The 26,941-nt window shown below is 38.4% G+C and overlaps 2 protein-coding genes across 2 annotated transcripts in view; one reads left to right on the plus strand and one right to left on the minus strand.

Moving 5' to 3' along the window:
* The window catches only part of B3GNT4 (UDP-GlcNAc:betaGal beta-1,3-N-acetylglucosaminyltransferase 4), a 1,341,192-nt gene that overhangs the window by 1,289,930 nt on the left and 24,321 nt on the right, over nucleotides 1–26,941 (minus strand). The window lies entirely within an intron of this gene.
* LOC122800273 (sericin-1-like) lies at nucleotides 22,531–23,115 on the plus strand. The gene has a single exon (XM_044069761.1). The coding sequence runs from the start codon at nucleotides 22,531–22,533 to the stop codon at nucleotides 23,113–23,115; it is 585 nt and encodes a 194-aa protein (XP_043925696.1).

Below are 26,941 nucleotides of genomic sequence, written 5' to 3' on the forward strand. Positions count from 1 at the left end.
TTCAGCAGAGACCCGAGGAGAAAAGCTTCAATAGTAAAAGTAATTGAGTAATTAACATATTCTTAGCTAGAGATAAGTACAATTGAAAAAGTGGAACAGACATCAAATTCTGTCAGGTTTTATTGATTCTCTTGTCGGAGATATTTTGTACAAATGTTCTCATTTACTATTTTAGCCCTGTTAAAAGACTGCATCAGATCCACTATACACAACTGTCTTGTAGAATAACATTGATATAACATGAGAAAAAATGAAAGAAGTTACAATGAGATATTATAGTTTAGTACTAAATAATCAGGACAGAGAGAGAGATAGATGGGAACTTCCTAAAGAAATACTCTAGGTAAAATAATATTGCCAGTTAATGCTAAATTGTTGGTGTATGTGAATCTATACATGGGCACAAAAAGAATTAGGGAACTCTATAAAGGTCTGGTGGTTGTTAGCCTAGTATATACCTACAAGCCTATGATTTTCAGGTCATTTAGTCCAAAGACCATGTATGCCTTGCCAGTACATGCCTTCAGGCTTTACCTCCTTTCTCAAGGAGGGAGAGGCCTGTTAGTCTCAAGGTAAATGTGAGAGTACTCATCCCATGATCTAGATTTAGTTTAAAGGAAGATATTGAATCATTTTTACTTACAGTGAAAGTTTATTCCAGAGAAGGGGAGGTGCTGGGTGATGAATCTATGTCTCCATCATATTATACTTATCTGCTAATGAAGGTCTCAATCTTTGCTTTATGACTGACTTATTGAGATATAAAAGGTCAAGGACCACTGGATCTTTAATAACATGGTAAATAAGGTATAAATGTCCCCCTCAAGACTCTGTAAAACAGAGAGTACATGGATAATGTTTCCATTGCTCCTGGTACCCAAGGTTCTTAAGACCAGACATCTTTTTTTGTTAGGAAGCTCTGGTACTTTCCAAGTTTGTTGGTATGTCAAATCAGGTACATACTACTGCTGCACTCTATAATGAGTATGATTGGTACTGAATAAAGGGAACTATAACCCCTTTGGATATGGACAAAATATTGTTGGCTATTGGTTGTGCCAAGTAGAAGGATGTCCTGACTACAGCTGCCACATGATGATAAAAGAAGTGGGAACTGTTGACCCAGCTGCCCCGGTCCCTGACTACCCTTTCATTTAGTAAGGGTGTACTTTCTATGCTGTATATTGTGGGTAATTTCTGTTTTTTTTTTCTTTAATATAAGAAACAACACTGCACTTTTAAGTATTCAGTTTAACCCCATATTCCATACACCAGGTATTAACTAGAGTAAGCTCTTTCTGAACAGTGAAGATATCTGAGGGGGGTTGACAGTGTCACCCAATTTAGAAATATCTGCAAATCTGACTAGCCAAAAGTCTTGTTTAAAATTTTTGACACCAACCAAGTAGATGCCAGACATGATGAAATACAGCACAAATCCCTGTGGTGGGGGAGGTGCCACTGGTTACCTTGGCATTATATGAAGAAGCACCTCTCATATAAACTATGTAGGTTCTGTCTTTCAGCCAGGTAGCTCTCTATCTTACTACATCAGGATTTATGTTTGAAGATGTCAGTCTCCTTACAATTCCAGCATGAGGTATGGGACTGAATGCTCTGGCCAGATGAAGATAAGCTGTATGAACACCATGACCACTGCTGACAGCTTGTGTAAATTAACAAGGTTAAACACATATGATCTCCCTTTGACAAAGCCAGATTGTTGGGGGTTAAGCCTAACGAGATTCTTTAATTAATGAGACTGGGTATCACATCTTCATAGCTTTTTAGATTAAGACTCTTAAGACGGATTGATCTCTAATTTTCATAGTGTGTTGTAGGACCTCCCTTGGGGAGGGGCGTAACCACAGCAATGCAGCAGTATTTGGATAGATAGACTATATCTAGGAGTAGGTTTAACGGATTAAGGAGAGCTCTAAAGAGAGCTTGCTTGATGTTGTTTAATAGGCACCCAGGTATGTTGTCAGGATTCATAGAGAAAGTGGTTTTGGTTGTAGATAATACCTTAAGAATGTGTTCTTTAGTGATGATAGATAGGGGATGTAAGGGATTGTAAAGTGAGTGGTGTTGGAACACATGTTTCATGGTGAAGTTTGTGGAGAACTTGTTTGCTAGTATATTTGCTATGACATTTGGATCTGAGTAGGGGAATCTAATTAAGGAAAAGTTTAGAGAGATGTTGATTGTTGTTTCTTCATTTTCTAACATAGCTTAAGAAAGATTTGTAGTTCGCCTTCATGTCAGAAACTAATCTCTGTTCATGGTTACTGTACTTGCTGTTGCAGTACTTTTCAGTTTCTTGATGGTATTTTATATGAATTGTATACTATTCTCATTCTGAACATTTCCTGCCTTAATGTATAGTTTAAGGATTTTTTTTCCTCTTGTTGTAACATTTTTGTATGCTGGTTGACCAACAGAGAGGTTTGTTTTTAAATTTTCCATTGTACTTGGTTCTATTTAGGACTGCAGTCTCCTTAGTGAAGTGGACTGCTGTGATGGGGTTAATGGTAGTGACAATGGATAAAGTTAGATATTTATTCATATAATCACATAAGGTTTCTCCTTTTGAAGTAATTAAACATGGAGACAGTGGTAACAGGGAGTATGGCGGTTTGAGAGTAAATGTCACTAATGTATGGTCTGACTTAACTGGAGAAGGAGACACAAGGTGAGTGGATCAGATACAGTCAATATTAGTGAGGACCATTTACAGAATAGTTTTGTTTTTAGTGGATTCATGCACTATTTGATCCAAGCAATTCCTACTTATCAGATCCAAAAATCTCTGGGCATACTCTGTGTTACAGATATAGGTGCCCTTGTGTTTGGTGAAGTAATCAAGGATTAGGGAGTTATTGCTTATAGGAATTTATTTATTCTAAAATGTCTAGAAATCAAACATGAGCATCTGGAGACATGGTGGGGGGGGGGGGGTTCTACAATATGCTATAAGCTGGTAGATTGTCTTTTCCATAGTGAACTGAATTTCTAGGAACTCAGTTTATGGGTATCTGAGTATCTGTCTAGATGATATGTGGTCCTTGATAATTATGAAACACCACAGAAAGTTTTCACCAGACCTGATGACATGGTCAGCAAAAAACAGGTAAAGAGGAAGTGCTTTCTTTACTTTTAAACTAAGGTTCTGTAACTACAGATGCATGGACATGTCACAGATGTGGGAGCACCTCAAAATCTGTCAATTTGTTATTCAGACTCCTGGAGATGAGAAGAGACACCTTAATGTGGTTCAGTTTAGTGCTAAATAAATTTGTTAAGTTGGCATTTCCATTAGATGGGCTGTAACTCATTAGGGCACAATGCAGGCAGCAAGGGGTTTTGCCAGTGTGCAGAAACTGTAGAATGAGAGATGCAGGCCATCCCTTGTAAAACAAGTAGAATTATCTATTGTCTCATCCCAGGTTAATAGATAATGAATCCCCCTGCAAATTAAGCCAATTATCTTCTGTTTATACCTGGCCATCATTCTTGGTGAAGGAAGGATTCTACTCAGGACCAGCTCCTTGCCTGCATCTATCACATGCCTAGAGAGTTCTACTCTCAAGATCATTCACTCCCACATGGGTCATCTCCATGTTGTAGTCATACTTGTCTCTGGAAAGGGTCCCAATGGACTCTGTAATGTCTATTATCCTGGCAACTGAAAGGCAGCTAACAGCAACCCTATTCATGTCCAACGTGGTGAGTGTGCAGTATGCATGCCTGACAACTGAGCTCATTAATACATTTTTATCAGAATCTGGTACAGCTTTGCTGTTGGTGACTCATTGTTTTAGGTGTACATGGAGCAGATGAGTTGAGTGACATCCGCTGAGGCCTGATTTTACAAGCTCTAGGAGGTAAGATATGGCTTTATTTTATTTATTTATTGACATTTGTTAACTGGGAAAGTCCACTGGGTAAGGTTGCCATTTTCAATGGTGATCCGGGGAGAAAAGCTCCACACAAATTACATTAAAACATACAAGTAGGATAATTAAATACATTTCCAATTTGATATGTCATAGTTGCATACAATTTTATAATCATACAGTAGAGTTCAATATTAAATAAAAGCAGTATTGCACAACTGGAAATTACAAAGAAGTTGCCAAGATGGCTTAAGACTGTATTTATGGAAACTGTATTTATGGAATTATACATAAAATGATTGTTAATGTAGCAAAGTATCTGATTATAAGTATCAGATTAGAATCAGTATCAGATGCCAATCAGCTTTGGCATCAGCATATAATATTTTAATGTGTTCTGTCTGAGAATGTGGTAGTGGTTGTGGCAAAGGTAAGACAATGTGATACACACTGCATTTTGTGGTTCATGAGAGGGATGTCTTTATGTTAGCTAGCTATTCATAACCCTCACTGGCAGAGTTTTCATTACCAGTTAGCATTAGGCTGTTACTATACTGTCCTGGTATACTAAGTGCTAGGAGGCAGATGATGGAAGGAGAACACATTTGCAACCTTTCATATAGACCAGTGATTTAAATGTTAGCTTGCTATGTCCACAGAGGTGACGGTAGAGCAGTGGTGGAGTACTATCCACTTATTATCAGATGTGTCAACAGAATGATATGCACTATGCGGATGCTCTCAGCACATCTAGAAGCAAATCACTGCAGCCTAGTGAAGATAAGCAGAAGCTAATGCTGTCCTTGGTACAATCGAGCAGCTATCAAATGGAGGATCAGTTTAATTAAGGGGAAAATGAACATGCCTTCACCATTTATTTATTTATTGCATTTGTTTACCAGGAAGGTCTACTGGGCCTAGGTGAGCCCATTTTCAGTGGAGGTCCGGAGAGAAAAGCTCCATATATATTGCCAAAGCATACAAGAAAAATAAATACAGAATATAGAGTAACATACAGTTACAATATCTATTATTCAGCTACAACGATGGCGATGCTGCATGTAGAGGAGCTCATTCCTCAGCCTTGCTATAAATAGCAATTAAATAAAACATAAAGAAACAAGACAACCAATCGGCAAACAACTATGGGACAGTTAATGGTGCTCAGACAGCGAGAAAATAGCAATAACTGATTTTCTCTCTAAGAATAACAACTACAGTTTCTAAGATGATGCCCAAAACTGGTTAAACAAGTTGTTCTAGTTTAAGAAAAAAAAAAGAAAACACTTACTATTAAAATGCTCCAAAAACAATTCCAGAAACAGGAACAGGAAAACAAAATCAAGTGCAATTTAGGTTGGGATTCAGAGAAATGGGACTGTGGTTGTGTAAAGTTCCTGCTTCAGTTAGGTCAGTTTAAGCAATCATGGAAAATGCTACTCAGAGGCAACTTTAGCCACAATGAGGAAGACCTCATTATCAGCTAATTTACATGTCTCTGAATCACACCTTTTTGCTGCTAGTGCTAACAATACTTTTTGGAAGTAATTATCTCTGGTGTCTTGTGCATCACACTGGCACAGGCAATCCCCCTGTATACACTCACCCACACATACACACATGCACGCACATACACATGCACACTCTAGTCCATTTATGCCCCTGCAGACATGCGCACACACACACACACACACACACACACACACACACACACACACACACACACACACACACACACACACTGCCACATGTATGGATATACTCCTCGCCACCCCCACCTCTACTTCTCCTCTGAACTTCGCTAAACATACCTGCAATGTTGCCACTTCCACTGACTACAATGGGTATCTGTAGCATTTTTGTTGAGTTCATTTTCACAGCTAGGTTTTCTAATTTACTCAGCCAAGTGATTTTCAGAACTGTTTGGCAGCATTAATCAGTTGCCATAGGCATTTCTATGGGAAACTGCAGGGATAACTAGCTTTGGACACTCCTCTAGAATGCCTCACTATCTTGTAGCATGGCCAGTGGGATGTCCAAGTTTGGTGATTCCTCCAGTCATGGAAAATCATTGTACTGGGCTGTTCTTTGAATCAGAAAGTGTTACTATGAGGAGTTACAGCCACTCATGGTAGGCTTACTGCCTACAGTAACCCTTTCTGAATCCCAGGGATAGTCCTTACTTCCTTGGTGTAGAGAAACTTGAAAAATTCATCAAATTTGGTTGAAAATATTTCCAAACCACTCCACAGAGACATAACTTCAGAGTAATCCAGCCACAATTTCACAAATAGATATACTGGGACTCTCTTCAGATGTCTGTTTGCTGCTTGCTTCCTTTAGTTTGTTTCAGCATGTTGGCTCAATACATTGTTTCCCCATGTTTGTTTGCTCATTTCACATTGTAGTGATGTAAAAGAGCTTTAAACCGAATGCTTTAGAAGTCAGTCCAAGTTTACAGATCACATAGAAAAATACATTACTTTCATGTTTTAAATTATTGCTGCTTTTCAAACTGGAGGGACATTAGAATGTGAATATAAAGTAAGGGGATGTGGGAGAAATACTCCGTCACAGGGGGTATGGGCAAGGAAGGGGTCCACACACTGCAAAAAACATTTTATTGAATTTGTGTGCATGTTACATGTGTACAAAACAAATTTACATATGAATACGTGTTAAATGCCATGTGTAAATGAGTTACATAGTTTTGTTCAGTAGTTGCCAGACATTTGCATTTTACAACATTTGAGTTTCAAGGTATAGTAGTAAAACTGAGATACTAACAGAGGTAAAAAGTGATACTCCAAATATTTTAGACAGTGGCCTTTACGCAAACCAGAATTTTGGATTAAGGAATTCAGACTTACTCTTCAAGCTTAGGGAATTTGTTTTCCATCTTTTGGTTTTGCCACTCAGTAGGACAGCTTGTTCTCTATTCTAAGATGCTATATCTAATACCAGAGCCCTGACTTGTTTAATATTTTAATGTGATTACATCTACAATCCTTGAATGTTTTTTGGTCAACTCACAGAATGTTGACCAAACAGATCAATTCACAAACTAGCAAAAACTACAAAATGGTCTTTAAACATAGTTTATCCAGGGGGAAGCACAATTTTCCTCACTCTGTTGTGGTCAGTGCCTTGCGATTCGACATATTTTGGCCAACTTCTTTGAGCTGACCAAAAACATTCAAATGTACATAGTGTAACCATTTATATATACGCATACACCCACCATATAAACTACAAAAATAAAAAAGGCAGTTGTGCTGCTGTGGCAACTGTAGAATTCAAACATTCTAGATAATACCTCAAAGACTGCAGGGACTTGGGTCTATGGATTAGGAGTCATATGCATGTATGTATTGCCACCGGATTTATGGGTTTAAATCTGAGTCACTTCACATCAAAACAAACCAGTTCCCATTAAGCACCACACTTCTCAAAAAGCAAAATAGAAAACATGTTAAAAGCATTTTGCTAACAGCAAGTTCCCTGTACTTCCGACAAGAAGGGATGCACCCTCTGCACCCCCATGTTGTGAGATTTCTAGACCTTGGGCTGCAAAGGGAAAACTTCCCTACCTAACCATTTCTGCAATTTCACAGTTAATACTAATGATTTCTTTAACGAGATGGGAGTCAGTAAGTTTACATAAATAAAAAACGAGTCAATGACAAATATGTCGATATAAAGCTTTGCTTCTATTTTTAATGCTGTAGTAGGTCATGCTTATTTGTTTACTATCTCCACAAGGGGTTGGAGATCACCCTTTCAGACCACTGCTCTCCAAAGAACAGTGTGCCAACTGCTAAATCATGACCCTGAAGCATGAGTTCCATTGAGAACAGTCCATTTTTAAGTCTTAGGTTACAGCATCATGGACAAAGATCTATTCCTTGTGACAATGATCAGCTATCATTTTGTGAACAAGTATTAATAAGTGACAAATACTATAATTGACTACATTTCACAAATGCTTACAAAAGTTAGTTGCTCATTTTACAAAATAATATTATTGAAAGTAATGAAGCCAATCAGGTAGTTTATAAACTAGATAAGCACATTAAAACATAAAGCAGGGTGAATGCTTCATTGGATATGTATTACTTCATGACATCATCTGCAAAAGGAATAATTATTCTCACAGCCAGAATTGTATATGTCAGCTTTAGAAAGAGGAAAACAAGTCTGCAAAGGATCTGTCAGGCTAGAATAAATATATGACTGCTAACAGGGGGTGTACTTTTTAAAGGAGTGTTGGCAGCTGAAAGAAGGGAAGAGAATATGAAGGAAGTAAGCAGTACAAAACAGCTTGAAAGAATATAAATAGTATGTGCTGTCCTAGACATTATGCATTCTTTTTCCAGCCAGTCCATTCAATCTAGCCATAATTGTTCTGTTAACTGCATCTGAAGACTTGGCTTTCCCATCTCCAACCAATCTGGGCATACATTCAGGAGCTGTAAATTCCAAATGCACAGCATTTTACTGATGACACTGTTTCAGCCATGCTTTTACTGCAGCTTTATACATGCCATTTCCCACGCCTTCTGCTTGTTCAGTCATCCTAATGTGAAGCTATCTGGCAGATGTGCTGTCAGAATAAATGTTATTTCAGACTAACTGAGCAGTATGGACCGATCACTTGTTCAGAATATTAACTAGTAAATAGGTAGAAATGACACAGATTCTTACTAATGTCCAGCATTCAGATATCTATCTATCTATCTATCTATCTATCTATCTATCTATCTATCTATCTATCTATCTATCTATCTATCTGTCCATCTGTCTATTTATCTATCTAACTATCTATATATCCACCTCCTGACCTAACAATTTGTCTGGCAATCCATTCTGAAGGAAAACTGACTCCCTGTTTATGTGTGGAAGTGTCAGTGTGTGTGAGTTAGGGTTAGGTTATGGGATAGTGTATGAGAGTTGTGAGGACGTGTGAGACTTTTAGGGTTAAGGTATGGGATAAGTTAGGTGATAGCTGTGTTTTTTTGTGTGTGTGTGTGTGTGTGTGTGTGTGTGTGTGTGTGTGTGTGTGTGTGTGTGTGTGTGTGTGTGTGCGTGTGTGTGTGCGTGTGTGTGTGTGTGTGTGTGTGTGTGTGTGTGTGTGTGTGTGTGTGTGTGTGTGTGTGTGTGTAGTGGTGTTCATGTTGTTATAGGAGAGTTTTTTTTCTAAGGCTAGGAGTGAGGTTGGGATAGGGCAGGGTTAAGGTTAGCAAGTAATAGTAAGATGGAGCAAGAGGGTGAAGTCCCCCTCCTCAACCTTACTAATACCTGTTAACCCTAACCCTGCCCCTAAACCCCAACCCTACATATGACCTTAGAAACGCTCTTCCCATAACACTACATGCATTGCATTGAATATATCTGATTGATGTATGCACAGCAAACTAAAAACTGATTATCGGCATGATTGCTTGAATGCTTGTTTTTGTGCGTGAATGAATGTTTGTGAGCGAATGTATGCATGCATGTGTGTGTGTGTGTGTGTGTGTGTGTGTGTGTGTGTAGGTTTTGTATGTGTGTAGTAGTCATGTTGTTATAGGAGAGTTTTTTTTCTAAGGCTAGGAGTGAGGTTGGGGTAGGGCAGGGTTAAGGTTAGAAGTTAATAGTAAGATGGAGTGGGAGGTTGAAGTCCCCCTCCTCAACCTTATTAACACCTGCTAACCCTAACCCTGCCCCTAAACACCGCCCCAACATATGACCTTAGAAAGGCCCTTCCCATAACACTACATGCATTACATTGAATATATCTGAATGATTTATGCACAGCAAACTAAAAACTGATTATCTGCATGATTGCTTGAATGCTTGTTTCTGTGTGTGAATGAATGTTTGCAAGCGAGTGTGTGTGTGTGTGTGTGTGTGTGTGTGTGTGTGTGTGTGTGTGTGTGTGAGATCTACATACTGCTCAGTTACTGGCTGCCTTAGTTAGGGGCTTGTCACTCATCCCTCTATGTCACAGATGACAAGCAGGTGGGGTATTACATTTAGATGCTTTAATACATAGAAACACATCAAGATGGATAGCAGCATCATAAAATATAAACAAATTGGTTAACAGACAGACCTTATATACATATATACTTACATCTCAACAGCTTACTACAAAATGACAGTCAGACTTGCATGTGCTCCATATTTATACACTTGTGCAAGCCCTTGGATAGCTTCTTAAAGGTACATACACACATTGATCTACATCCTCCCTCTTAAAAAGATTGCCCTTGATAAAAACAACATTAGAGTTAGACATGCATTATTATTGACATTAGAAACAAACACAATGTTCATGTCCAAGTTGCCGTGTACCTGTTACATGGTCTGGAGATATGACCGGATGTTGTAACATAAACATCTGTACTGAATTTAGCAACAGGGGACAGTCTTCGATGATCAACTCATATCAGGAACTTCTGGATTCGTCACAGGAATGGGAATATTTTCTAGAACTTCTTCTGGAATTGGAACACCGGACAACTCACTCTGAGATAAAGAATCTTTCTCATAGGCTATGTGCTGTGGTATAGGCTCAAACACTGGCATCAAATTTTTTTGATTCCACCTAAACTCTGCTCCTTGTGATTCCACATTGTACGATCTCCGCTCTGGGCAAATATTCTCCAGGACTCCAATCCAATCATAACCTTTGGATGTCTGCATACTTACCACTTTCCCTTCTCGTAATGGATTGAGAGGTTTGCTAGTCGTATCGTAGTAGGACTGCTGGGTTAAATGCCTCTTCAACAGATTGGTTTTCACTAACCTGTTGCTCTTGACACATGGAACCAACAATTGACTACTGACTGGTAATGTGGTTCTGGTTTGTTGCAACAGAAGTCTCTGAGCAGGTGAACCAAGATGTTTATCATGAGCAATGTTTCTGAGATTCAAGAGATATAGGAAATCATCACTATTATCTTGTTTTGACTCCTCTAGTAACTGTTTTGCATGTTGAATGCACGTTCTGCCAAACCATTTGACTACAGGTACTCAGAGCTACTCGTGACATGAGTAAAGACCCATTCTTTTCAAATATTTTGAACTGTTGGCTTGTAAACTGCATGCCATTGTCAGAAATAACTTTGTGTGGACTACCATGGACTGCAAAATGATGCTTAATCTTAGTAAGGACAGTACTGGATGCTAGGTTAATGCTAGGTTAGAAAGTTAGTCAATCTCAAACCAACTGGAGTGAGAGTCTACTAACACCAAATAATGTTGACCATTCTACTTGAAAATATCTGTGGCTACTGTCGAACAAGGTAGTTCAGGAATCTGATTTAGCTGAAGTGATTCTTTCTGTTGATGTGGCTTTGTAGTATTACACATGGAACAAGATGAAAGTGGTTTCTCAATATCGTGTGGCATAGAAGGCCAAAATACTAGACCTCTCACCCTTCTGTAGGTAGAGTCAGCTCCTGGGTGAACATGATGCAAGAGAGTAATGTACTTTTGTTGCAAGGACTTTGGAACAATAAATTTTGGACCTTTCATAATGATACCTTTGTCAGACAAAATCTTATCTCTGTATGGAAAATAAGGTTGCAATTCTTGAGGTAAACTAGATTGCTTTGACGGTCATCCTTGACTGATAAAGTAGTTGAGTCTTTGTAAAACGATCCGTGCCTGTGTGATCTCTCAGCTCATAAAGACATGTGGAAGAAAAATTTCTCACTTCCATGACTTCAAAATCAAGGTTCTCATTCTCGTGCTGTTCAGTGGTGTTTCTGAGCGATCTGGATAATGTATCAGGGATAAAGAAGTTTGCCTTTCTTGTAGACAGGAGTGAAATTATACTTTTGCAATCTCAACATCATGCATTGCAATCTGGCTGGAACTGAATTCATAGGCTTTCTCAAGATAGTGACTAGAGGTTGGTGGTCTGTTTTGATCTGGATAGATCTGCCATAAATGGAACTTTGAACATGCAAACACAATTGCCAAAAGCACTTTCTCTATCTGCACATACTGATTTTGTTTGGGTAAGAGTTCTCAGTGCATAAGGCAGCAGGGTGACTCTCTTGTAGAATGATTGCACCTAGACCAAATTTTGAAACAACACATAAAAGAGTAACTGACTTGTGAACATCATAGTGTATGAGAGTAGGTGGACTAGCTCTTCTTGGTTTCAGGACATCAAATTCTCTTTGGTGTTGCTCTAACCAAGACCAGGATACATCTTTATGGATCAGCTCTCTAAACAGTGCTGAAAGTTGGCTCAAGCGTGGAATGAACTTGCCTAGGTAGTTAACCATGCCAAGAAAACGTTTTGGGCTTGAACATTGTCTGGAGCTGGCATCTAGAGAATGGCTGTTTGCTTTGAAGGGTCTGGTCCTAGGCCTGAACTAATAAATAAATGAGCAACATAAGTAACCTCTTGTAGCCTGAATTTGCATTTCTGTGGATTGAGCTTAAGATTCACTTGATGTGCCCTTTCCGGAACTTTTCTGAGGTTTCTCTCATGGTCAGCTTCACCATTACCTCCTACTAGTATGTCATCTACTATAATAGCACAAGGATACCCAGAAAAAAGTTGTTCCATTGCAAGTTGAAAGACTTCACTTACAGAATTTATCCCAAATGGCATTCTCAAAAATCTGTACCTGCAAATGGAGTACAGAAAGTAGTGAGCAATAATGATTTCTTGTCAAGTTGAATTTGCCAAAATTAACTCTTTGCATCTAGGACAGAAAAAACAGTGGCATTTGGCATAAGAGCAGCGACTTCTTCGACTGTGCACATTGGATGATAAGGTCTTTTTAGTACTTTGTTTAAATCTCATGGATCAATACATATTCTGATGTCATCAGAGCTTTTCTTATGCACTACCACCATGGAAGATACCCATTCAGTTGGTTCTGCAACTGGACAATTCACACCTTGTTGCACCATTTTATCTAGCTCAGCTTTGACTATGTTCTGCATGACTATTGGAACTTTTCAGGCTGGCCTGATAACTGGACTGACATCTTGGATCTAGCTTCATGGAGTACATGACTGGAAGCTTCCCTAGTTGGTCTTCGAAGAGATCAGCATAGGTAGAAAAAATGTACTGGGTGAAATTACAGTACTGGTCTTTTAAGCTAACATGATGGAATTCCTTGTTAAATGAAAGCAGTCCCATTTTCAAACTGTCTCTGAGCTCTAATAATGACTGAACGTGTCTCTTGACCACATAAAATAAGCCATAGTTTCTCCCAGCAGAGTAACATGAAAGCACTACTGAGTCTTCAGTCTGAATTTCTTTACCTCCATAAGCAACAAGCTTCGCACACCTTGCCAAATCAAGCCTTTTACCATGACACACTCTAGCAAATGTTTCTGCTGACATAAGCTCTGTGGGTTTGACATTTATTGAAACAGTATAAAATACTTCATTCTTTGCCCTTAAATCTACTGCATTGACTATTTCATAAAGCACTGACACACCATCAACATAAAGAGTAGGGTTGCAGTTATCTAAATGAGCGACTCATTATTTAAAATGTTCCATTTTAATAAAAGAATGTGGACCTTTTGATTTACAAAACCTTTTGAAATGATTCCACTTATTGCATTTGTGGCATTGTTAACCAAAAGCTAAACATTTTTCCCTTTTAGATTCATGACTTCCATCACAGTTATGACAGTTGGCAAATAAACTAGGTTAGGGCCCATGCTTTGAGTTTGCTGACTCACTCTTATGCTTCACTGTGACTGTGCAAACTCTGAAATTTGCTAGAAAGCTCTGGAGTTTACCAGTGGGTGCTGCAGGGGCTACAGTTAATGCCATGTGCTTGGGCATGTTTCTTTTAACCATGTGCTGCATACTATCAACACGAGGCATGAGATTTGTCACTGTGCCTTCTACAGCCACTCTCATTTGTAAGCATATATGTGTGCTTTCTGTAAGCTCATATAGCTGACAAATCTCAATGGCCTTAGTTAAAGTTAAATCACTGTCACTACGCAAAATCTTTCTCACAGCATCATCTTTAATACCACACACAAATCTGTCCTTTATCAACTCATCCCTTAAATCACTAAATCTGTATGTATTAGCTTTGTTTCTCAAGTTCGTTTTATATTCTGCAAAAGTTTCACCAGACTTTTGATCTCTTGTATAAAATAAGTGCCCTTTCATTGTAACATTTGTCTGGGGGTTATACATTTCTCTAAATTTACTTTTTAAGCACTCAGGATCCTCACTTGACTCAGCCTGTACAACGATATGACAGTTTTCCCCCCTCTCCTGCACAGACAGCAGGTGCATACACAAATGAACTCTCCCTCTCAATAGCTTCTAACACAGCTGAATTAAGCAGAATAAATGCCTTTGTACAGTCATCCTTATCAGAAAATGCGGCCTGTATGAAAATATTGTACTCTTGCTCAAACACTCTCCAGTTCTCTGCAATATTATTGTCAAACACAAGTGCAATGGGTTTTTGAAATCCATCAGCCATGCCCACAAAGTATGCACAAACACATTGAAAATATGGCCCTTGTAATTATGTATGAACAAACTGTTCTGTGAGCTTGTAATAACATTCAAATGCACAATAAACTCTTCAAAATAGTGTACTTTGCAAAATATACTCTGTGATGGCTGTTTTGCAAAATAACTTTACTGTAATACTGCACAAATATGCGGACACTTCATACACGTCTGATAACTCAGATATCTTTAATAAATACAAAAAAATATGTGCTTAGCGAAAATGTGGTTGTTTCCTCTCATTTTATTCATTTTATGCAATTCAGACTTTATTTAAAACATTTCCCCCAGTAATTTGAATATTTTTATCAATATCAGACATATTTGTTTATTTGAATGTTGTTTAGAGCGTTCTGTATGCCTTGTTTCATATTTTGCAAATAAGAAATAGTTTTGAGCAAGTTTTAATGTCTGAAATTCATTTCTGACCTGTTTTGTGAATTATACATGCAGTACGGATGATTCCCTGCTCTATATTCTTCCAATGCCAACCAGGTGCCCTTCAGACTTAAGTGGAAGAAACTGGAACTCTTTCTTGCAGCAAATCGTTTTGGCCATTCTTCTTCTACCCTCATGTCCCTTTAGACATGCCACTTCTGACACAATGTTGCTTGTCCCTCTCTATCACAGATGACAAACAGGTGGGGTATTGTGTTTAGATGCTTTAATACATAGAAACACATCAGGATGGATAGCAGCATCATAAAATATAAACAAGCTGGTTAACAGACAGGCCTTACATACATAGATGCTTACATCTCAACAGCATACTACAAAATGGCAGTCAGACTTCCACATGATCAGTATTTATATACTTGTGCAAGCCCTTGGATAGCTTCTTAAAGGTACATGCACACATTGATTTACAGTGCTAATATGAGATTGCTAGCAGTGGGGTAAGGAGCTTTTCTTTTTATCCATTGTTGTATGATTTCAGAGTTAGTACAATTAATTAGCAGGAGTGTTTTTTTCAATGTCTTTAATAGGTTTATGTTGTTTTATGTTTTGGTTCACATATCTTTAAGTAATGAATTAGTGTAATTTGATGTTTCAGTGTAGACTGTACACACACACATATATATATATATATATATATATATATATATATATATATATATATATATATATATATATATTAGTGTGTGTGTGTGTGTGTGTATAAATATATATACATATTGATTTATTTTAATACGAGATCCCCAGATGTAAAGGCTGTGATAAAGAGCCATATCTTGTATATTTTGTAGATAATTTTTGTTTAGTTTCACTCATTGCATATTATCAGAAGTTGATCTACAACCTTGGTGCATCATTAAAGCTGCTAAATGTTCTTATTTTCCATGTATCCACCAATGTCTACACTACATACTAAAAATGAAAGTAAATGTTAACTCCTTGCACATACAAAAGATGTGTACAAAGCCAGTCCTAAAATACCCTATCCCATGTAAAATAACCCTCACGAATCAAACTATATAAGCAATGTAAAAACAAACAAAAAATAAAATAAAATAAAATCTAAAAAAAAAACCACAGACCCTGTTTCCCATTCTCTTCAATGTAGAAGAAAAGCAACTTCACAAACTATACACACAAAAATATACATACACATGCACAAAAGGCAACAATAACTAGTTGAATTATTCCACAGAAATTAAATCCATTTATAGTTTAGTGAACAATTTAAAAATAATAGATTAACAAACAAAATAAAACACTGGCTATAAATAGCCAATAGGATGACAACATTACTGGCAAAACAGATTGCATTCTATCTAAATAAAAATAAATTAAAAAAACACATCTAAAGTACAAAACTAACAAATCCTAAATAGATTATTAAAATGCATAAAAATTAAAAATTGCCTTAGAACAAGCTACCAGCTTTGTGGCACAGAGGGGTGAAATTCTAACTGAGGCACAGATGAATTTAGAATTTAGGTAGAAGTTCAGGACTTGAAAGAACTGGGCAGGGGAGTATGAATGACTACTCATCCTGGAGGAGAGGATGTGGTGGTTCCCAGCTGGCCGGTGTGTTATAGTGCAAGCAAAAGCATATAGGCAAATACCATAACTAGGCTGATGCAGGCTGCAGTTTCCTAGGATGGTGACAGCAGTCATTTTCTATGTGTGAAGGAGCATGCCTGTTCAGATAGAAGGATGTAGGAAGTCCCAAACCTGGTGTGCATACTCATGTCACCACCAGGGACAAGTCTAGGGCTCGTATACAAAATGCTCCCTTAGTATATATTCTAAACAATAGAGACAGCTTAGAGAAGGTAGCACTGGGTTGTTTCACATCCTGGCGATAATTTGGCTCAACCTGCAACAATGACATCCCCTGTCTGGGAGGGTGGCAGACCGTTAAATCATAGGGTTCTAGCAGGTGAGGGATACCTGGCCATAGGCATGTACAACAGCTCCCCCATGAATGCCTGGGTGACAGACCCCTCTGGTCGCTCTCCCTCAGTGTGGCTTGGGGCCATACCATATCAAAAATGAATGGGCACAGGATGCAGTGGAGAAGAAAAAAATACCTCAACATTAGACCACAAAGCCACCTATGAGACACGCTGCTCATAAAATCCTATAGGAACTACCTAAAGCTGTAGTCAGTAGAAACTAATGGAATTAATGTAGTTTGCTGACATCAAGGAGAAACACCACAGTAACATAAAAAGCATGGAAAAAACATAAGTAGAATACATAGAGGATTAGTAAACTTAGTTACACACTGATCAGGAAACTCATTCATTAATCCTACAGTACAAGGTATATCACGTATCATACTGTTTGTATGTATCTTTTGCAACAGTAAGCAAAATGGATGACAAAGGCTTATTTCCTGCCACATGCTATATCATCTACATAGTGTTAATAATAATTATACAAATCAACTTACAAAAATATACAAACAGTACTTCAGGCAACAGAAAAACCATCATGAGAATCAAGCTAAAATTAGAAGAAGAGGTAAATGAATATCTTGCATTGGAAAAGACTTCCTTGTATACACAGTTGCACATGGTGTGCCTTCATATAACAAGTAAGTTGTTCTGTAACTGAGCCAAGACATTTGAAAGAAGTGTCTTCACTAAGGGGACATTTTAAGAATTTTGTTAAGGTGGCTGTTACATTGATGTCAAATGTAAGAGAATTCCACATAGTGGAAACTAATACTTGAAAAAGTTATAAAGTTCAGAGATTGTTGGGGTGCAGTAGAGGTGCATTATCTGAGCGCTGTGGCTGGATTTTTTTTTTTGCTTCACTACTTCATGCAGGGCTCTACAGAGGTCAAAAGCGGACACCGTCTATGTCACAGCACAGATAAGAAGTTTGGCATAAGTAGTTATGGACAAACACTTGACTTCTGATATCACTACATGCTGGTATTCCCTGCAAGCAGCTCTAGTCACAAACCCAGTGAACAGTTTTAGGATAAGAATGGACCCCTGAGGTAGACTTTTGTTTGACTGGATGGCTGAATGCCATCACAGAGCTATTTAATGAGGCTGGATACAGAACGTGGAAAGCAAGCACGACAGTTACAGAAATGCACTGCTACACAATGTGAGATGTACTGGCACTGGTACAGCCCAAAAGGGGTTTGTAGTATTATAGGTTCTATACCTCTGTAACACCAGCCATGCACTATGAAGCCCAGATCTAATGTAAAGAGCACTACAATACAGGAATGGCTACTGGATGTGGAAACTTTCTGAACTGTTTGCCCATGCTTGCATATTAGCCTAGGCACAACAGTGTAGGTGGCATGTCACTTTCCCTTGTAGTAATGTATTGTGCTATGACCCTATATATCCAATATAAGGTGTGCACTGTGCAGCCAGTCCTGAGAACATTGTGTGCTGTTCACATGTGGGAGACATAGTGGTACAATTCTCTGCATCCCAAGTATAGTGTGCAGCTCTTCCCCTTCTAGGGCACTGTAAAGGTGAGCACATGGGTTTACTATATCACACACCCTGACACAATTCTGCATTTCTCTGCATACTATTTATTCTGTACAGTTCTCCCCAGCTGCCCACTATGGCACTATAAAAGTGAGCACACAGATTTACTGTATCACGTACCCTGACACAATTCTGCACTTCTCTGCATACTAAGTATTCTATATAGCTCTCCCCAGGTACCTACCGTGGTAATATAAAGGTGAACACACAGGTGAAATTTGCTTGTTCACCTTGACATAACTCTTGTACTGCATGCACAGTGAACCATTTATAATTAGAAAACATAGACTACTATGATGTTCAACCAGATAGTAGTCCCCAAGCTCCTAACATGCTCTTTCATATCTAGAACACACGCAGCTGCAAATCTATGCATTCTTATAGAATTGCATAACTCCCTTTCAAGTATTTAATGCATTATAATACAACACAGAGTGTTGTATTTCTGGGTACACTGCTGGTAGTATTGGTCTGCCCGACAAGTGGAGCCCTGATATAAGCTGCACTGTACAGCAGTGTACTCTAACAGTGTTCATCAGCTGCTGCTGCTCAAATGCTTTGTGTGTTACTAACAAGTAGAAGAACCATGTTATGTGCCATAATGTAAATGTCTCTGAGAGATGAATCATTGACTGTCTGATAGCAGGGCACACAGTGGCAACATGATATCTACCCAATAACTACCATCTTTGGTTCATAACTCCCTGTAATACCTATCCCAGGCATCATCCTATATTGGTGTACTCAGAGTGCCATAGAAATGGATGTGCCACATGTGCCATTTGTCCTGACTGGTATGGGCTTAGGACTTGCTGACAGATGTGCAGTTCTCTGTATAAATTTGCTTCTATCTCTGGCACTTGAGATATTGTATTGTATTCTCAAAGCTTTCTTTACTAATACTTATTTTTACTGCTCACTGCACTTCTCTCACCTTTTCCTGTTTTACATCCTCTCTATACACTTCCTGTTTCTTAAGCTCATCTTCTATAAACATACCCAACTAACCTTGTAACCTCTTACCTACCTGAAGGTCATTTCTCTTCTGTCTGTTCTTCACCCTTTCTCTCCTGGATCCTTGTTTTGCCTTACTTTGCTCCCTCTCACTCCACATCTGCCTCTTCTTCCATGTATTAATTATGAACTCAGTTCTTCAAATATTATGAGCATTTTAACTCAGCTTTGTCCCTTTTCTCCCCTACATGCCATATACATAATTCTGAAATCACACAACAGTGGGTAAAAAGGAAAACCTCCTTACCTCCTTACCTCACTCCTAGCAATTATACACTAACACCAAACTAAGGCAGTTGGTAACTGAACCAGTATGTAGATCTCTCTCTCTCTCACACACACACACACACACACACACACACACACACACACACACACACACACACACACACACACACAGAGACACACACATACACATGTGCACACACACACACATACACATGTGCACACATGCACACGCACACAAATACACACACACATGCGCACGCACACGTGCACTCACACACACACACACACAATTGCGCACACACACACACAAATACACACGTACACGCACACGTGCACACACACACACGCACGCACACATGCACACACACGCGCGCGTGCGCATGCACACGTGCATACATACACATACACACACACACACACACACACACACACACACACACACACACACAGACACATACATACACACGTGCACACACACACACACACACACACACACACACACACACACACACACACACACACACACACACACACACACACATGCGCGCACACATGCATTCACTCACATGCATACATTCACACACAAAAACAAACCGTCAAACTTCTGCTCCTCTTTTCTTCCTTTCTTTCCTCATCTCATGGCTGCCAGGTATATTCTTAGTTCTAAAACTCCTTCTATCACCTGCTGTCTTTATCCTTTCCAGATTCTGCAGTCACGTCTGTTAAATAGCTCCATCATTTGTCATAGCTTCAGGGTTACTAGAACTTACTAACCATCCTTCTCCTTACACTTGCACTTTCTCACCACCTGAACCCAACGTTCAGCTTCCTATATCCTGTACCAAGGATACACAAGTTATGGATCTCTAGTATCAAACAAGAAGTTTACTTTCCATTGATAACTTATACTCTTATCAAATCTCTTAGAAAATCACATTTGCATTTTGCCATAGTTTGTTGCTAAATCAGCTTTAAAGATTTCTACTGAGTCAAGTTCAGAGTAAAAATGTACTTAATACTTTGGATCACTGAAATTACATTAACTATATATCATGGTTAGCACTGCTTACAGTGCAAGGTTTTTAGTTGCCAGGAGTCTGCATGTCTGCTCTTTCCACATGGAGTTTCAGTGTGTGCTCTGGTTTCTTTCCACATCCCAATGATATGCCATAGGTGAATTGGCATTCTTCCAAATTAGCAGTAGGTTTGTCCCATGTGTGTGTGTGTGTGTGTGTGTGTGTGTGTGTGTGTGTGTGTGTGTGTGTGTGTGTATTTTCTCCATATGGAATGTATATGCTTTAGCAGTTAAGTACTGCTTGCTCTAGATGGCTTTAGTTGCTGCCGAAATCGATCTGCTTGGTCATCCCACTTATCCTGCTAGTAAATAAATAAATAAATTAACTGATAACAAAAATGAAGGCCACTTTCAGCAGATGTGGGAAGAATGCCGGGATAACATTTTCAACAGTGATGGTCATCAGCTAACAAAACAGATTGACTAGATGGATAAGGCTGAAACTGGGCATTTGTATCTATTAAAATTTATTATAGGGAAATAGTGTAGAAAACACAGTGTAGAAGAAAGCGGGTAAAGGTGCCTAAGTTACATTTTCCTTACAATGAACATATATTTAGTGTTAGGGCTGTGATTCTAGCTGAGCTGTGAAACACAGTCAGAATTGAGAGGATATTAAAATTTATAAAAAAATGATGAGAAAATAAAAGATGGAAGATTAATTATGAAAAGCAGGTACATTAGATGAGCAAACTAGTTTGATGATTACCTTTTGCCAAATTCTGGATATTCCCACCCTTAGACATTTGCATGCATCAGCCTGGGGGCTGATCCCTATGAGAAAAGAGTCTTACTACCACAATAGTCCCACGGTCTACCTCTCATATGTGGGTTCTCAGGGTTCTATCAACTGTGCATCTCAAAGAAGGACAGGGCCAGGCTAGGATCCATCATACTGCAGTTTTATCGTGGACCTTTTCACATAAGCCCTAACCAGAAGGAAAATATCTCCATCTCTGTGGTGATGCAGTGCTTATGTGTCTCACTTTTGTCATCCACCTACTGCAGCATCAGCCCTCTCAGCATGGGGTCACTATGGGGCTCATGCTCTGTCCAGTGCCCTCAGCACACCCCTGAACTCTCCACCCCCCAGGAAGAAGTGATCAGGTAAATCCTTGTTATATTTCTACTGTCCCATGCCAGCTCCAACAGGTGTCAGAGTCACTAATCTAACTCGGGTTTCCTGGGTTACAGCCAGTGCTTTATCTATTTATGCCAATGGAAATGGCAGTTAGAAACACTTCCCTTACTGGCAGACATCACTGAGGACCTTGTGGCTGTTGAGAAAATCAGTGAACTTTGAAATAATTTTTGTTCCTGATATCTCAAACTCCATATTATTTATAAAATTTAGGGAAAACAGTGAAAAAGTACAAGAGCAACATGTATGCCTAATTAAGTAACTGAATTAAGCTGTGGACAGCAGACATGCAAAGAGTATTAGGGGACAAGTACCATTTAAGTGTAGCTAACAGAAGCCCAGGCCACCAAAATGCAGGGAGGGGTCTATGCATCACCACAACAGGTTAAGAAAATATATAAGGAGTTTATGAAGAAATCTATCTGGAATCTAATGAAACAGTATTTGCAAGCTTGTGAGATAAATCTGCTTATAGTAAGTTGGAAGTTATGGTTGCTATACATTACACATATTACAATGAAAATAGTTTAGCACTTTCTGCAAAACTAATGAAAGAATCTCCCTGGAGGCTACCAATTTCAGTGTGATATTTGGCACTTCATGGGTGAGGTAAAGGGATATAAAATCTGGCTAGAACTGCTGATGCTATAGGACATACAAGAAACAATGAGGACACTGGAGTCAGTAGGACCAATGAGGTAATGGGAACTACTGGGAATAGTCAGGCTATGACAAGCACTGGAAATAATAAGGACACTGGAGCCAGTAGGACCAATGAGGTAATGGGAACTACTGGGAATAGTCAGGGTATGACAAGCACTGGAAATAATAAGGACACTGGAGCCAGTAGGACCAATGAGGTAATGGGAACTACTGGGAATAGTCAGGCTATGACAAGCACTGGAAATAATAAGGACACTGGAGCCAGTAGGACCATTGAGGTAATGGGAACTACTGGGAATAGTCAGGCTATGACAAGCACTGGAAATAATAAGGACACTGGAGCCAGTAGGACCAATGAGGTAATGGGAACTACTGGGAATAGTCAGGCTATGACAAGCACTGGAAATAATAAGGACGCTGGAGCCAGTAGGACCAATGAGGTAATGGGAACTACTGGGAATAGTCAGGCTATGACAAGCACTGGAAATAATAAGGACACTGGAGCCAGTAAGACAAGCAAGGACATGGGAGCCACTGTAAACAATGAGTATATGAAAAGCACAGAGAATAATGAGGGTATGAATATGCATGACCAGCGAGGAATTAACAAGCATTTGACATAACGAGCAAGTATTTCAGCCAGCTCAACAGTTGTAGAGTTCAGGCCCACACTAACCTCACATTTGCAGAAAAAAAAACACAAGCACTTGATATCACCCATGATAACCTACATGTCACTTCTCACTTTAAGTCTTATAGCAAAACATTAACGGATTTCATAACAGTATGTCATTCAGGACATCCTGCTGACTTCATTCTGTCTGTTACCTCCTGTGTTCTTACAACTAACAAAGACTTGCATTGCATATCTGCTACTTTACAAATTTAAGTAATTTATACTGGACTTATGTTTGGTTTTGATTACTATTATGTGTTAACACTTTCTGCATATCCAATAAAAGAAATACTGACACTACCCCACAAGGGTAGATTAACACTCATACAGTAGCTGGCACTATCTATTAGCCAGGTTGTCACTACTACCATATACAACCAACTTTCTGTGTTTGATACTTTCATGAAAATGCTAACTAGGATGCAAAATAATAACTTGAAAATAAAATGTTTTGCTTATTTGCTTAGTCAGAATTAAGTCATGTGACTATTTTCAATAAGTATTAACCACTTTGTGAAAATTAGCATGCTAAGCAGACACCCAAATTGTATGCAGTAAACTATATACGTTCTCATTTCACAAACATATGTAAACTGCAAACTAAATTCTATACATTGTTGTTTTTGGTATCAATAATGCTCTGAGCTGTGACTTAAATAGGTAATTTCTGATCATTCCATTACAGTAAACAAACAAACACAAACAAATAAATAAACAATAACTAAATCATGTAGATATGGGAGCCTAGGACTGGTAAGGCTGTGTAAGCTACAATGATCAGTAAGCCTATGACAGCCTGGGACCAGAGTGAATGTGGGAGCCTGGGAGCAGAGTGAATGTGGAGCCTAGGACCAGAGTGAATATGGGAGCATGGCAGCAGAGTGAATGTGGGAGCCTAGGACCAGAGTGAATATGGGAGTTTGGGAGCAGAGTGAATGTGGGAGCCTAGGACCAAAGTGAATATGGGAGCTTGGGAGCAGAGTGAATGTGGGAGCCTAGGATCAGAGTGAATATGGGAGCCTGGGAGCAGAGTGAATGTGGGAGCCTAGGACGAAAGTGAATATGGGAGCCTGGGAGCAGAGTGAATATGGGAGCCTAGGACCAGAGTGAATGTGTGAGCATGGGAGCAGAGTGAATATGGGAGCTTAGGGTCAAAGTGAATATGGGAGTCTAAGACCAGAGTGAATATGGGAGCCTAAGATCTATAAATATATGGGAACCACTAGGAAGAAAAGAGCCTCAAGGAATATAGACTATATGGGATCATTTAAGAACAGTGAGGATATAGAGGGTGCAGAGAAGAGTGGCAGCATAACAAATCCTCTAGGAAAAAAAGAGAACAGAAACGCCACTTTGGAAAGGCAAGATAATGTAATAATTTTAGAGAGAGAGAGAGAGAGAGAGAGGGAGAAAACACTAAATAACGAACAGGAACACACAATAATCAAGTTTCTCAAATGGAGTTTATACTTCTCTCCACTGTAATTTGAAGGAAATTTCTTAAATCAATAAATCAGTTACTGTTTTTGAAGCTGCAGCTTTGAATTATATGCTACAAACACAAAATATAAATACCCTCTGTCCCTAACAGTACATTATAAGAAGTGCAGAAATGCTTGCAGGCAGTGGACATTAAGCAAAGTAACTCAATAAAAAATAGTGCCAATATGTGACAAAATGTGAGAGTTACAGCCTGGTGAAAGATGATGCCATCTTTTTAATTTAGTGACACACATAACATTTCAACAAATGTGCCTAGAAGATGACATTTGGAGTACAATTCCCCTTGTAGCAGTTGAAAAGTATATGAACCATGACACAAGAAAATGCAATAAAAGCCTAATGATAAAAACATAATTCTTAACCTTTTACCTCTTGAATTAGGGAAAAGCAAAGATGATTAGGGAAATGGCGTCACAACAAGGACCCATCTGAAATACTTATGCTACTAAATTAAAAATTTGATAGAAAAAGATGCTAGTTAACATTTTTTTCTGAAGTAAAATACATCTGTACCTGAAATGATTATCAGAATTTAGTGACACATCCACAACCTTTTCTAAAAAAATGTTTCCAGTATTAGGAGTGATAGAACGGCATTTTAGCTAAATTTGGGGATGCCTAAGCGTTAGGGGTATAAGTCTCTCTTGAAGAATTACAGAATCAGTGCATACCCACTACTTGGTATTAGAGTCAATACATTTTCTTGTTGGCCTTTGTTTTTCTGTACAGCAGATAGAAATAATAATTGAGCACTTCCTGCTAAGCCCTTATCAGGACCATCATGTGCCCACTTTTTTCTCCTTTTTGGTGCTATTTGCCCCTACTGTCAGCAGTATGATCTATTCATCAAGCCAAACTCTATGTGGGGGGATATGATCTTAAAGATAACATAGAACAAGCTGCTTGTACTTTAAACAAACACCTGGGTCTTTTAATAAGGCCTTGTCACAGTTTTCTGCTTGTGTTTATTTAATTGCTTTTCACCAAGTAGTTGGAGTGATTATTACAGACCTTTTTAGTCACGAACCAGAAACAGTACAAAATCTGATTGTGCAATAATTGTAGCTATGCAATGAAACACTCAAGAAAACTATTCAAAACAACATGGAATATTATAATTTTGTATGCAAAATACAAAATTGAGAATTTACAGTCTGTGCAGACTGAGTTTATTAGTTTGAAAGCAAAAAAAGCAAACCAGTGTCACTCCATTAAAACAGTATCACTACTAAGATAATGGTTTCCTGTATACAGTTTTAGCTGTATTATAAGGCAGGACACTTGATTTTTTTCAACTTTTGATATTCTTGTGATATGAAACAAGGCCTAATCATTAATTAAATAATAACAAAGATTGCATAATACCATTCATTGCCATCATGAGGCATACTTCTCAACCTGCTAGAGCAAGTAATCTGGACAAAGCCATAAATAAAAGTGGGGCAAAGGCCCAAAAATAGGGACATTGTTTATATATTGCTCTTATAAACTTAGAAAGTTGATAGAATAACAGGTTTTGCATTAGAATGATTTTCTTCTGAAGGGTATGAAGTCTGAAACTCAATTGTCTGTTATTATTTCCTAATTTCATTCTTACTGATTTGTCACTAATTTGCTAGAAAACCACAATTTTATGAAAAATGGACTAAAAATATGAGGCAAAAATATAGACAATCTGCAAAAATCTGTACAGTTGAGAGGTGTGCGGCATTTATCTAGGAGATCTTATACAGGTGTTGCCATTCATTTCCTGAATTAGGAAAACTTGAAACACACTCCCCAAAGACAGCAGGATGATTCCTAGTACTCAGAATTTTAAGCTTTTCTTAAAATTATTTCTCCTGAACTCCTGGCTCTGTTCTTCTCTTACATCAGATTAAAAACACTTCCATTTTTCTTACTCCACCTACTCTTTTCTTACCCTTTTATTCTCATCTCGTTCCCATTGCTCCCTATTTCAACTTCGTTTCTACTTCTCCTTTCCAAAGCCTTTTCTTTCCTCTCTCCCCACATATAACATTATTTTACCTCATCCTTGCTTCATCTTTTCCCTTAAACACTACCATACTCAGTTTCTTTTAGGTATTATAACTGGATCTCAAGCTAGGTCCTCTAGACTTTTGTTTGCTTTCATTCTCAATGTATTATGTTAATTTAAGTTGCTTGTAACTATATATATATATAATATATATATATATATATATATATATATATATATATATATATATATATATATATACACACATACACACACACACACACACACACAC

The sequence above is a fragment of the Protopterus annectens genome, chromosome 4.part0 (assembly GCF_019279795.1).
Source record: "Protopterus annectens isolate FY-2018-M chromosome 4.part0, PAN1.0, whole genome shotgun sequence".
Lineage (NCBI taxonomy): Eukaryota > Metazoa > Chordata > Ceratodontiformes > Protopteridae > Protopterus > Protopterus annectens.